The sequence below is a fragment of the Macrobrachium rosenbergii genome, chromosome 17, assembly GCF_040412425.1.
Source record: "Macrobrachium rosenbergii isolate ZJJX-2024 chromosome 17, ASM4041242v1, whole genome shotgun sequence".
Classification (NCBI taxonomy): Eukaryota; Metazoa; Arthropoda; class Malacostraca; order Decapoda; family Palaemonidae; genus Macrobrachium; species Macrobrachium rosenbergii.
In genome coordinates this window covers 11,753,770-11,766,638 of record NC_089757.1, presented here as the reverse complement: position 1 = coordinate 11,766,638, position 12,869 = coordinate 11,753,770, and the positions used below count along the sequence as shown (strand labels likewise).

The 12,869-nt window shown below is 34.1% G+C and overlaps 1 protein-coding gene and 1 long non-coding RNA gene across 6 annotated transcripts in view; one reads left to right on the top strand and one right to left on the bottom strand.

Annotated features, from left to right (window-relative positions):
• The first annotated feature begins 669 nt into the window (after window positions 1-669).
• The window catches only part of LOC136847730 (uncharacterized), a 31,807-nt gene continuing 19,607 nt past the window's right edge, over window positions 670-12,869 (top strand). Inside the window, exon 1 of the long non-coding RNA XR_010855816.1 lies at window positions 670-747. This is a non-coding gene — a long non-coding RNA (uncharacterized lncRNA). The remainder of the gene's footprint in view (window positions 748-12,869) is intronic.
• LOC136847729 (caspase-1-like) overlaps window positions 9,633-12,869 on the bottom strand; it is a 12,419-nt gene continuing 9,182 nt past the window's right edge. For all 5 annotated transcript variants that reach the window (XM_067119588.1, XM_067119591.1, XM_067119589.1 and 2 more), the window contains exons 6-8: window positions 12,814-12,869; window positions 11,905-12,055; window positions 9,633-10,814 (exon numbers count right to left, since the gene is read on the bottom strand). The exon at window positions 12,814-12,869 is cut by the window's right edge and continues 138 nt beyond it. In XM_067119588.1, the coding sequence (XP_066975689.1) occupies window positions 10,579-10,814; window positions 11,905-12,055; window positions 12,814-12,869 (443 nt within the window). In that variant the 3' untranslated portion in view covers window positions 9,633-10,578. The remainder of the gene's footprint in view (window positions 10,815-11,904; window positions 12,056-12,813) is intronic.

Genomic DNA, 12,869 nt, shown 5'->3' with positions numbered 1-12,869 from the left:
CGATAATGACGACGGCGATGATGATGTCGGTAGTTCATGACGACGATGGCACAAAGGATGTTTGTTGAGCTGATGAAGAGATAAATGGCATCCAGGAGGAAGGGGCGGGAGTTTTTTCCCTCTTCTAACTCGCACAGTAAAGAGAACGTTAACAGGGTGTTTTTTTTATCTTTAGATAAAGAAATATACTCGGTCGGGCAACCCAGTGTCCGTATCAAGCCCAGACTTGGTGCTAGAAAGAGGGGAGGAGGAAATAAGAGTGGCCTAACAACCATGATGGAAGCCCTTGACATTACAGTGCAATAGGCACTGGGAGTATCACTACATTTATTTATATTTTCATTTTATCTTAGGCCTATGCATCCTGTTAGTTTAGAGTATGTGAGAATTGAAGGATCGTTTGATATTCTTGAGTTATTTGTGTTAAGCATGATACGATGTTATCGACTCTGCCTAACTTTAAAACTTCTAGTAAGTTAAATCTTTCGTGGAGATCAAACTCGATTTATGACGTTATCAGTTTGGTGAAGTTTATGTTCCTTCGTTTCTTGGAGAAGATGAATATAAATGGGAAGAGAAATCTCAAACTTTCGTAGACACATTTGAAGCTTCAGTTTTAACTAACATTGCGAACTGCAAGCTCCATGTTTTCATTTTCTTTTTCTTTCAGGATTGCGTGCTTGTGATAAGTAACGGACCATAAATAAAGCTGTTTGTTGACTGAAGCGATCAAGTGTCTTGGAAGATGTAAGTAACCATAGCTCTCTCTCATTTGACAATTTGCTTCTTGCCCATTCACCCACCCACCAACACATACTCTTGCAGAATGGAAAGGGCAATATCTGAATTAATTATTTTCTCATCAGTTATTTGTATTGTTGAAAGCTATCTCAAGACAGTACCAGATTTTTAATGAATTTATTGCTATAACGTTTTTAAAACTAGTTTCCTCTCCAATCTAGAATGTCACCATCAGTTATCAAGTTGAGTAGGAGAGGGTCTTTTATGAAGTTAATAAATAATATTTATTGACCAGAGGCAGAGTAGGTTGAATGTCCTTAAAGACAGGAGCGTTTAGATGTTGACTAAATACAAAGTCCCTCGGAAATTGTCAGTTTATGGGCAGCTTCGTGGGTCAGAATGACAGTGCCGCCCTCCTGGTATTGGCACATATGGGTGTTTCTTAAGTGATCTCCGACTACATTATTTTTTTAGAAGACAGGTGACAGAAAGGAGGTTGAGACGCTTGTTTAGTTGGGGAGACTATTTTCTTGGGTACAGAAAGACTTTAGGGTACAGGCAACTTCTGAATGAATTGTTTTATTTTATCTTTTTTAATTAATTTTTTTAAAGAAAAAAAAAAATGTTGAGTTTCTTCTGTGCTGTCCCATAGCTTTTCCGTAGGACATATTCTGAAAGATATTTCCTACTATGGCGGTTTAGAGAAGCATTTCACCCTTTCAGAATGGTTTCCCCGCACCTCGTAGATGTCAGCACTGTCTGAGCCGAGGATGGTGAGGTTATTTGCTGGTAAAACCGAAGGTTATGGTTAATATTCGCTCGGCTCTGGTGAAAAGTATGGGTTGCACCAATCGATGGAAGGAGACGTTTGCGGATGATCTACAAGGCATCCAATATTACAAAACGATTTGCCTCTTTTTCGAAGTTCAGAGGTACAACTAGTCTAATGGTAGTAACATTGAATATTGCAGTGGAGAGTGTTTCTCAAGTTAATTTGATTGCCCTAGTATCCAGAGGGCAGGCGAGAGGAGCTCAGTTAAGTTCAAAATTGCCCAGCTGTATGAACGAGGCCCACAGTTTTTTCATGACGTCACGTGCAATGGTTAATAACTTGGTCCTTTTTCAAGGCTTCGTTGTAGTGATATATTATTTACACACACACACACATATATATAATATATATGTATGTATATATACTGTTTATTATATATGTTATATTTTTTATTTATATATAATATATATATATATATATTATATATATTTTTTATTTATTTATTATATATATGTTCAAGTAAGGGCTTAATCTTTTTCCTCTTATATGCAAGGCTAACTATAGTTTAGTTCTGTCTGATGTTTTTACATGTTGGGAGAGATGATGCTCGTTTTTTGAGACATGTAGCTGTTTCCTTTATTTTTTTCTTCATGCCTGTAGCTAGTGGATATGTAGTTTCTGTTGTCAGTGCCTCTTCGTAATAAATGAGTAACTGTTCAGGCTGGACAATTTGTCAAGGGCTACTAAGATTAATCAACAGCATCAGAATTGAGCTAACCACATTTGAAACGTATGCCGTTGTGAGGCTTTTTCCAGGATGGCGGTCTTGAATCCTTCTCCACAGGCATTTTTCAAGACGTTTTGCATGACGGTTCAGCTTTCAGTTTTGATTCATGCATAAATTTCAGTCACGGGTCTTCACTCAGGTATTGGCATATTATTTCCTATAGTCCATTGACGTCCTGATAATTTCTTGGAATGTTTTGAGTGTAATGGAAACGTTTGAATGTCTTGTAAATTATTAGCTTTCTAAGATGAGTATGCCTAATACGCTTGAAATACCAAAAGCAGTAAGTTTTTAACAAAAAGTCTACACTTTAATGAAGTGCTGGGTATAGAAAAAGAAGTTGAGTTTGGAATGAATTTACAGTTTAATAAACCTTTTGATAGATACACGAGGAATGAAATATTCACTAGGAATATGATTAATGTGAAACCTTTGGCAAACACAAAGGCTGTTTGACAAACTTACCAGAAGTGCTATAAATTTCAAGTAAATTATTTGCACCCTCAAAAGGCATTTAAATTACGAAAGAACTATGAACATTTTCCATGTCTTTTAGCAGCGTAGATAAAAAAAAACGCTTGAAGTGTACGTTTTCGTGAAGCGTTTAGCAACTCAATACATGGATTGTAAGAGAAAAGACATTAAGCACAAAAACGAAGTGGTTTGAATGATGAAGTGGTTACGTGTCTGTTCGTGACGTTTATGGCCAACAAATGAAGAATAAGAAGTTAATGCTTCTTGTTTTGAAGTGGTTACGTACATAGTTGTCGCGTGCTTGGAAAAGTAATTCAGAAGGAGGCAGTAAGAAGTGATACTTGCCAAAATTAAAACAACTTAGATTTAAGAATGAGTTTATTCGTTTTGAGGACACATTTCACGATTTAATGCGGAATGAAAAAGAAGATTAGAACACAGCAAGTGTACAATTTGTTTATTGAGTTTTCATGAAGCTTTTGTAAAAAAAAACGTTCAGACTTAATGAACACGCTCGTGACAAGAGCATACAAATAAAGAAGCACTTTTTTTTGATTCATTTTTATGAAGCGCTTGTCATAAATATGCAGACTGAAAAATAAGAGTTTTACTTCTCATTCTGCTATAGAAGATGTACGTTTTGGACAAATGCGTATTAAATGAAGAAACATTATTGTCCAGAATTTGTTACACTCGTTGTCATGAAGCGTTTGTCAAAAAATTCATACTGAAAAAACGTTTTTGTCGAAATATATAGATGAAGAAAAGCGTTTCTCGCTTACGATTACAAAAGAGAAAGACCTCACTGAGTGTAATGCGTCTTCATGAATTGTTTATCAATATTTTGACTAAGGAAAAACGTTTCTGCATAATATTTTGGCTAAGGGAAACATGTTTGACAAGTGAGGACAGGATGAGGGAGACGCCGAATCTAGAATTTGTGTTGTGTCTTCATGAAATGTTTACCTAAAATATTTTTACTTAAGGAAAGTATTTCTGTAAAAAAATTTTCTGACTAGTAAAAACATTTTTGACAAGCGTGTGTTATGTGTTTTCTTGAAGCGTTCGTCAAAAATAGAGACCAAGAAAGTAGTTTCTGTCAAAAATATGTGGACAAAGAAATGCGCTTTGGACATACGATCATAAAACGAAGAAACATGTCGAGTCTGAAATTTATGACACGCGTCTGCGTGAAGTGTTTATCAAACGCGCAGAATGGAAGAGAAACCCGCCTTTATTCTCGAGCCAAGTGTTTACCTCTCCACCCTCAGAGTTTGAACTGAACCCAGCCAGCTCACCTTCTCACGAACCATTGCATGAATCCCTCAGCCATAAACGTTGAATATAAACTTATATCCTGCAGCACTTAGGTGAAATTAAAGCTAATTAGGATTATTACAAGGGGTCGGATTATTAGGGTTTATTAAGCGCAGCAGCTAACCCACCACGCGGGTTAATCACATTATGAAGGCGATAGCGTAAATGGCGTCTCTCCCCCTCAGTTGTTAAGTGTTTTTAAAATGCCTTTTCTGCACTCGTGCAGGATTTTCTTTCTGTTTTGTTTTCTTGCCTCATTATCTCTACTTGATTATCTCATATTGTTCGCTCATGTAATTACATAAGCGGTTTTGTTATCGACTTTTTTTACTTTTTTTTTTTTTTTTTTTTTTACTCTTCATATTTTATGCATGTAGCCTATCTTATTATGCGTTTATATTATCATAGACTGTCACGGGGTTACTTTTTAGCTTTGCTTTTAGTAATGATTTTTACTCTGCCTAATCTCGCTTCTTTTGTTATTCTGTAGGCTGCTTGTTCACTGTAATTTATCCAATTTGCCTTTCATCCATTATTTCCTTATGTTTATTTTTCCCGTTATATTTTTTCAGAACTTTAGTTTCCTTTTCATCAGTCCACTGATAATTTGGTGAGTCACTGTTAGTAATATACTTTCATATATATTTTTTTATTTCCATTAAGACGAGGTGGTTATCAATAATCTTTTAAATATTTTTTCTTAATTCACATGTTATCAAAAAAATTTCAGCTAAGAGAATTATTCAGTTAGAATGAAGATAGTTACTTTGCATGAATCAAGAAATACAGGAAGACGGTGAAAATTCCACATCTTTGGTGTGAATGTTACGCAATATTGATCAAGCAGTGATTATAGGCTTCACCTCCAAGGTGATGACAGACGCACCCTTTAAAATAAGACAGGTTATACGATTCAGTGGATGAAGTATGTGTTCTGGAAAATATTCAGCTCGATGACCTATGCCTCATTTAAACCCCTTTTCTTGGCACATCATGTAAGGCCTTTAAAGAAAACAATATGGCCAGTTTCACGTGAAATTTTTATGCTCTTACTCCTGGAATGATTGGAGTCAGGTTCCCAAACCCCCTTGACAAAATCCTTCACGTATGAAGCATTTTTATAATCAATTTATATTCTATTTACTTGTGATTATTTTTCTTGAATTGAAGCCTGCATCATTACCTTTATGATATTAACAATTCCTTCCTTAAGAGAACACCTGGCCGTTGTTGCTTTTGTGTATGTTATTCAGCCTTGACTGCTAATTCACTTCACCAATTTACTTCCGTCGTTTCCACGAGCACTAGTATGTAGTGAGTGTTGTTAAGTTGATTTTCTTACATGATCTGGATAACTTAGGTTTTCTGCGTTTTCCTCATAATTCCAGAAATGTAACTGTAGTCTTGTTACTGATTTATAATAATAATAATAATAATAATAATAATAATAATAATAATAATAATAATAATAATAATAATAATAATAATAATAATATGTCTTGTTAAAGAGAATGGCAGCATCAGTGGAATTGATTTTATATATGGTCTTCTCAATTCTTTTGATTTTCTTCTCATCAGGGCTGATATTTGCTAATAGCAGGCCGATGTTCATAGTCTGGATAAAGAACTGGTTTCTTGAAATAATAATTTTATTGCATATGAAAAATGGAAGTTAAAAGTGGCGTGTGATCGCCGTAGAGTTCGCAGATTACAGGATCTGGAAATCGGGATTATTCTCGTTTAGAATCTTTGTTGGAGTTCCGCTACGCCCTTAGAACAACGACGAAGATTCTACACGAGAATAATCCTGATTTCCAGATTCTGTAATTTGCGAACTCTACGGCGATCAGACGCCACTTTTAACTTCCATTTTTCATATGCAATAAAATTAGTATTTCAAGAAACCAGTTCTTTAAACAGACTATGAACATCGGCCATTTATTAACAAATATCAGCCCTGATGAGAAGAAAATAATGAGAAGAACTGAGGAGACCATATATAAAATCAATTCCACTGATGCTGCCATTCTCTTTAACAAGACATGCTTGAGAGAGGGTCTGTTACCGTCAAATAATAATAATAATAATAATAATAATAATAATAATTCATCCTTTACCGTGTCTCTCTTCTCGACAAATGAAAAAAAAGTTACTATAAAAATAAGCACTGTATAATTCGCATGACCTTACAAGCAGAATTCCATGATAATGTAATAATAGCAGCTAATCCCTGGTAACATTAGGCTTTTTAGCATACAAAGCTAAACAACGTCTTATGAATCATGAAGTTTTAGTTGATCTTTGTGCAGAATGTTAGGTGAATATTTGAATTTCTTAAGTGAATATTTGACTTTATTAAGTGAATATTTGAATTTGTTAAGTGAATATTTGAATTTGTTAAGTGAATGTTTGACCTAATTAAGTGAATATTTGAATTTGTTAAGTGAATGTTTGAATTTGTTAAGTGAATATTTGAATTTGTCGAGTGAAGGCTTGAATTTGTTAAGTGAATATTTGGATTTGTTGAGAGATTGCTGACTTTGTTAAGTGAATATTTGAATTTGTTGAGTGAAGGCTTGAATTTGTTAAGTGAATATTTGAATTTGTTGAGAGAATGCTTAAATTTGTTAAGTGAATATTTGAATTTGTTAAGAGAATGCTTGAATTTGTTAAGTGAATATTTGAATTTGTTGAGAGAATGCTTGAATTCGTTAAATGAACATTTGAATTTGCTGAGAGAATGCTTAAATTCGTTAAATGAATATTTGATTTGTTAAGAGAATGCTTGAATTTGTTACGTGAATATTTGAATTTGTTGAGAGAATGTTTGAAATCGTTAAATGAATATTAGAATTTGTTGAGAGAATGCTTGAATTTGTTAAGTGGATATTTGAATTTGTTGAGAAAATGCTTGAATTCGTTAAATGAATATTTGAATTTGTTGAAAGAATGCTTGAATTTGTTTAGTGAATATTTGAATTTGTTGAGAGAATGCTTGAATTCGTTAAATGAATATTTGAATTTGTTGAGAGAATGCTTGAATTTGTTAAGTGAATATTTGAATTTGTTGAGAGAATGTTTGAATTCGTTAAATGAATATTAGAATTTGTTAATAGAATGCTTGAATTTGTTAAGCGGATATTTGAATTTGTTGAGAGAATGCTTGAATTTGTTAAGTGAATATTTGAATTTGTTGAGAGAATGCTTGAATTTGTTAAATGAATATTTGAATTTGTTGAGAGAATGCTTGAATTCGTTAAATGAATATTTGAATTTGTTGAGAGAAATGCTTGAATTTGCTAAATGAATATTTGAATTTGTTGAGAGAATGCTTGAATTTGTTAAGTGAATATTTCAGTTTGTTATGATAATGCTATAATTTGTTAAGTGAATCTTTGAATTTGTTGATAGAATGCTTGAATTTGTTAAATGAATATTTGAATTTGTTTGAGAGAATTCTTGAATTTGTTAAGTGAATATTTGAATTTGTTGAGTGAATGCTTGAATTTGTTAAGTGAATATTTGAATTTGTTGAGAGAATGCTTGTATTTGTTAAGTGAATATCTGAATTTGTTGAGAGAATGCTTGAATTTGTTAAGTGAATATTTGAATTTATTAGGTGAATATTTGAATTTGTTGAAGGAATGCTTGAATTTGTTAAATGAATGTTTGAATATGTTTAGTGAATGCTTCAATATGTTAAATGAATATTTGAATTTTTTGAGAGAATGCTTGAATTTGTTAAGTGAATATTTGCATTTGTTGAGAGAATGCTTGAATTTGTTAAGTGAATATTTTAATTTGTTGAGAGAATGCTTGAATTTATTAAGTGAATATTTGAAGTTGTTGAGAGAATGCTTGAATTTGTTAAATGAATATTAGAATTTGTTGAGAGAATGCTTGAATTTGTTAAGTGAATATTTGAATTTAAGTGAATGTTTGATATTTTTATTACCATTGGAGTTTGAAGAGTATTTTGTCATCACAAACGAAGCCAAAACTTGGGAAGGAGTATGAAAGATTGAGTATCAGTTATAAATGAAAACTTGTACATAGTTAAGACAGCAAAGGCCTCTTGTAAGAAGTACAGTTTTTGAAGTCATAAACTAAGGTAAGTTTTACTTTTCAGTAAAAAGAGGATGAATTTGGCACTGACTGCTTTTTGGTTTTCCTCTGGGGCACTCCGTAGGGGTTAGTGCTGCAGTGCACCTCACGTGGTGCACTCTAGGCATTACTTAAGGGTCTTTGCAGCGTCTCTTCGGGCCCTAGCTGCAACCTCTCATTTATTTTACTGTACCTCCGTTCATATTCTCCTTCCTCCATCCGACTTTCTACTCTCTCTAAAAATTGTTTCGCAGTGCAACTGCGAGGTTTTCCTCCTGTTACACTTTCCAAACCCTCTTACAGACTGTTAACTTCTCTTTCAGCACTGAATGCCTTCATAGGTCCCGGCTCTTGGCTTTTGGCCTAAATTTTATATTTAGTTTATTCCTCTAGGGCCTCTCGCTCTTGGGAGGAATCAGTCATTGCTCTTTTAGTAAACACGTGAGACTGAAATTCAGTTAAAGCAGTTGCAGGAATGCAAATATCTTCAGCTGATATTCTTCCCATTTTTCAAGCTAAGATTTGTTTGCTAGAAAGCAGCATGTATAAAGAAAACCATGTTTATTTAACTTATAGATTGTGTTGACGTATTTTTGATGCTGCTTTCAATCTGTTTTCTAGCTCTGTCATTCTATTTTTTAACTCGCTGTGTGATAATTTGAAGCTCTGCAGTTTTCTTTATTACCAACCCAGCATGTATGTTAAGTTATGTATACCTTAGTTTAACCAGACTACTGAGCTGATTAACAGCTCTCCTAGGGCTGGCCCGAAGGATTAGATTTATTTTACGTGACTAAGAACCAATTGGTTACCTAGCAACGGGACCTACAGCTTATTGTGGAATCCGAACCACATTATAGCGAGAAATTAATTTCTATTACCAGAAATAAATTCCTCTTATTTTTCATTGGCCGGTCGGAGATTCGAACGCGGGGATAGCAGAGTACTAGCTGAGAACGGAACTAGCAGCATGTATGAGAATATGCAATTGCTTCTAGGTATGTACGTGTATGTATACAAAAATATGCATGCTACTGCGTAATTGACATTGATATATCAAGGTGTTAGGAGTAATATTTTTAAAGATTAGATGGTTTCACAGTACAGTTTCAGCGGTACCCTAATTAGAAAATTGAAAAACAAAGATAAATAAAATGTAAGCACTTCATCTATGATTGCTATGTAGAAACCAAAGATTTTTACAACATAGACTACTGTATGGATTTTTTTTTTTACTTCTACGAAAAGAGAGGATATATTTCTCCGAAGGTTCAGTGTTGCCTTGACCTCCTATTAGAAATTAAATTCAACTGAGTAGATGAGACAGTCATTGATTTATTGGTTTCCTTTTACGACTCTGATTCTTCCTGATCTGAATAGGAAGCTTCCAGGAACAAATTATAAAAAGAGCGAGCAGGAATGAAAAAAAAAATCCTCTTGAAAGATGGCTGATATTATTAGTCATATTATGAGATGTTTTTATACATTTTTTATTTGAGGGACATATATTTTTAATAACGCATTGTAGAAAATTTAAGAGATTTACCGTTTATTACTGATAAATTTAGTTAAAACATTTATCAACGATTCATTTTAAGGGATTCTCAGTACAAGGTTAATTACTGTAAAGTGTCTTGTAGCTTTATGCAGATTTTAGGCCTATTGCAGTGCTCAGCTTTGTTTTGTTTTACAATATCTCTACTTTTTGTGTAAATAAGGAACGTTGAATTAAAAGTAATTTCTACTGCAAGGGAAATTATTTATATTTTGTTCGTATATGAGGTTACCTTGCTATAGTTAAGAATAATTTACCATAAAATCGTCTTCAATTGTATCATAACATATTCAAGGAAATACTCATAGTATTCTTTTAAGAACATTTTGTGCAGTATTTTTATAACCTAATTATTGATGAGAAACATACATTGTGCCATCTCTGTTTGTTTTACGAAGTAATTTGCGCAACGTTATCTTCCTAACATTACATGATTACAAAACTTTTTTCAAAATTCCTTACGGTGTTTTCTTAATATTTTTATATATATACATTTCTTCGTGTTATTTAAAATAAATATGAAAAACAAAACTGACATTTTCAAAGCCCTTGATGTAATATTTATGGCATTATATGGACATTATTGTGTTTTTTTCTTATATTTCCTGACTACGTTCAAGTAATCTAATCCATTTTGCGTCATATAAACTTTTATGAAAACTCTGTATTAATTTTTTTTAATGCTGTACAGAATGTAATTTTTCTGGTCTGGTGAGCGAGATGGAGGAAGTTGGTCAGTAACGCGTGAAAGTGGTTGTAAATGAAGAGAAAGTAGAGTCCTGCACAGTCGGATGTTCTGTAAACATCGATGGAAGCAAGACATAGTCTCTATACGAACTTGACTTTCCTCATGAGTGTCGACATCGTGTATGGGATCTGTTTTTTCTTATGTAGATCCTCCTTCGTAGAACGAGACTCGTACTCGATGCCAACTTCGCGAGTAACTCTGAGCAGCATGGATGCCAAATCTTCCCTGCTGCCTTCCTCGTCGAGAACCTTGGTCAGGAAGTGAATGAATACGCTTGTCTCCTCCCCGAACCTTGGGGATTTGAAAGCGGACATGCCTGGATAAATGGAAATCATGACATGTTACAATCTTTCTGTGGCAATAATCGATTTCTTATTGTAATTGACCTATATTAAACTTTTCTGTGGCAGGAACCCTGAATGCAAATATTTCAGTGGACTTCCCAGACCGAAGAGCAAAAATATATATTTTTTTCTTGGAATTATTTTGATTATAATAATACAAATTCTCTCTCTCTCTCTCTCTCTCTCTCTCTCTCTCTCTCTCTCTCTCTCTCTCTCTCTCTCAACAGCAAGTAAGGTTAAGAGTCACTTTGGAATAAAGTATGAGTTAAGAGTCACTTAGGAATAAAGTGTGAGTTAAGAGTCACTTAGGAATAAAGTGTGAGTTAAGAGTCACTTAGGAATAAAGTGTGAGTTAATAGTCATTTAGGAATAGTAAAGTGTGAGTTAAGTCACTTAGGGATAAAGAGCCAGTTAAGATTCACTTAGGAATAAAGTGCGGGTTAAGAGTCACTTAGGAATAAAATATGAGTTAAGAGTCACTTAGGAATAAAGTGTGACTTAAAAGTCTCTTAGGAATAAAGTGTGAGTTAAGAGTCACTTAGGAATAAAGTTCTTCATTGGATGGGTCGATATCGTACTCGCCTAGCACTCGCCTAGGCCCGCGTTCGATTCTCGGGCCGGCCACTGAAGAATTAGAAGAATTTATTTCTGGTGTTAGAAATTCATTTCTCGGTATAATGTGGTTCGGATTCCACAATAAGCTGTAGGTCACGTTGCTAGGTAACCAATTGGTCTTTAGCCACGTAAAATAAGTCTAATCCTTCGGGCCAGCCCTAGGAGAGCTGTTAATCAGCTCAGTGGTCTGGTTAAACTAAGGTATACTTAACTTTTTAGGAATAAAGAGCGAGTTAAGAGTCACTTAGGAATAAAGTATGAGTTAAGAGTCACTTAGGGATAAAGTGTGCGTTAAGAGTCACTTAGGAATAAAGAACGAGTTAAGAGTCACTTAGGAATAAAGTGTGCGTTAAGAGTCACTTAGGAGTAAAATGTGAGTTAAGAGTCACTTAGGAATAAAGTGTGAGTTAAGAGTCACTTAGGAATTAAGTGATTTTGTCAACTGACCTGGGTATGTTGCCCACATGACGAGCATATCAGCATACACAGGAATCGAATATTCTTCTGTTTTAGGAGTAATGGTCACATGATCAGTGACTATGGCGGCCTTTCTTTTCTTCACCAGGACTCCTCCGTCGGTTTTATCCCCTCTGCAGGCCTTGAATAAAGAAAGTTTTTGGTTGTCAAGTAAAGATTTGAGAAAAAATTTGAAGATATCAGATTACTGACTGTTTTACTCTCTTTACCTTCTTGCAAGATCCAGGGCGGGTACTGATTCTCCTTCTTACACCATCTCCCCCCCACCTCATTGCCTCACAAGCGAGTGTCTGGTTTTATTTTTATACACTCGCATATTCACACTCACACACACAAACAGAAGTGAATATATATGTATGTGTATATATATATACATATGTATACATTTGTATACACATATATTTCTTTACATACATATATACATATATATATATATTCATATTATATATCTATATACAGTAAAATATATTCATATTACATGTCTTATTATATAAAAGATATATATATATATATATATATATATATATATATATATATATATATATATATATATATGAACGTCTAGTGGGCAGCTCCCTTGCCTTTCAGTTGAATGACCTGGGTTCGATCCTGATGTGAGCCAGAAATTTATATATATATATATATATATATATATATATATATATATATATATATATATATATATATATATATATGTGTGTGTGTGTGTGTGTGTGTGTGTGTGTGTGTTTGTGTCATAATTATGCAGGAGAGCCTGAACCAAATAATCTCCCGTACCTGAGCGAGCCGGATCTGTTTCTCAGATACCCCAACTCTCTCTCTCTCTCTCTCTCTCTCTCTCTCTCTCTCTCTCTCTCTCTCTCTCAAAGCCCCATTTACCTGAATGAAGAACATCTTCGGTTTCCCGGCTAAGGTGGGGCAGTTTTCTGCCGTGA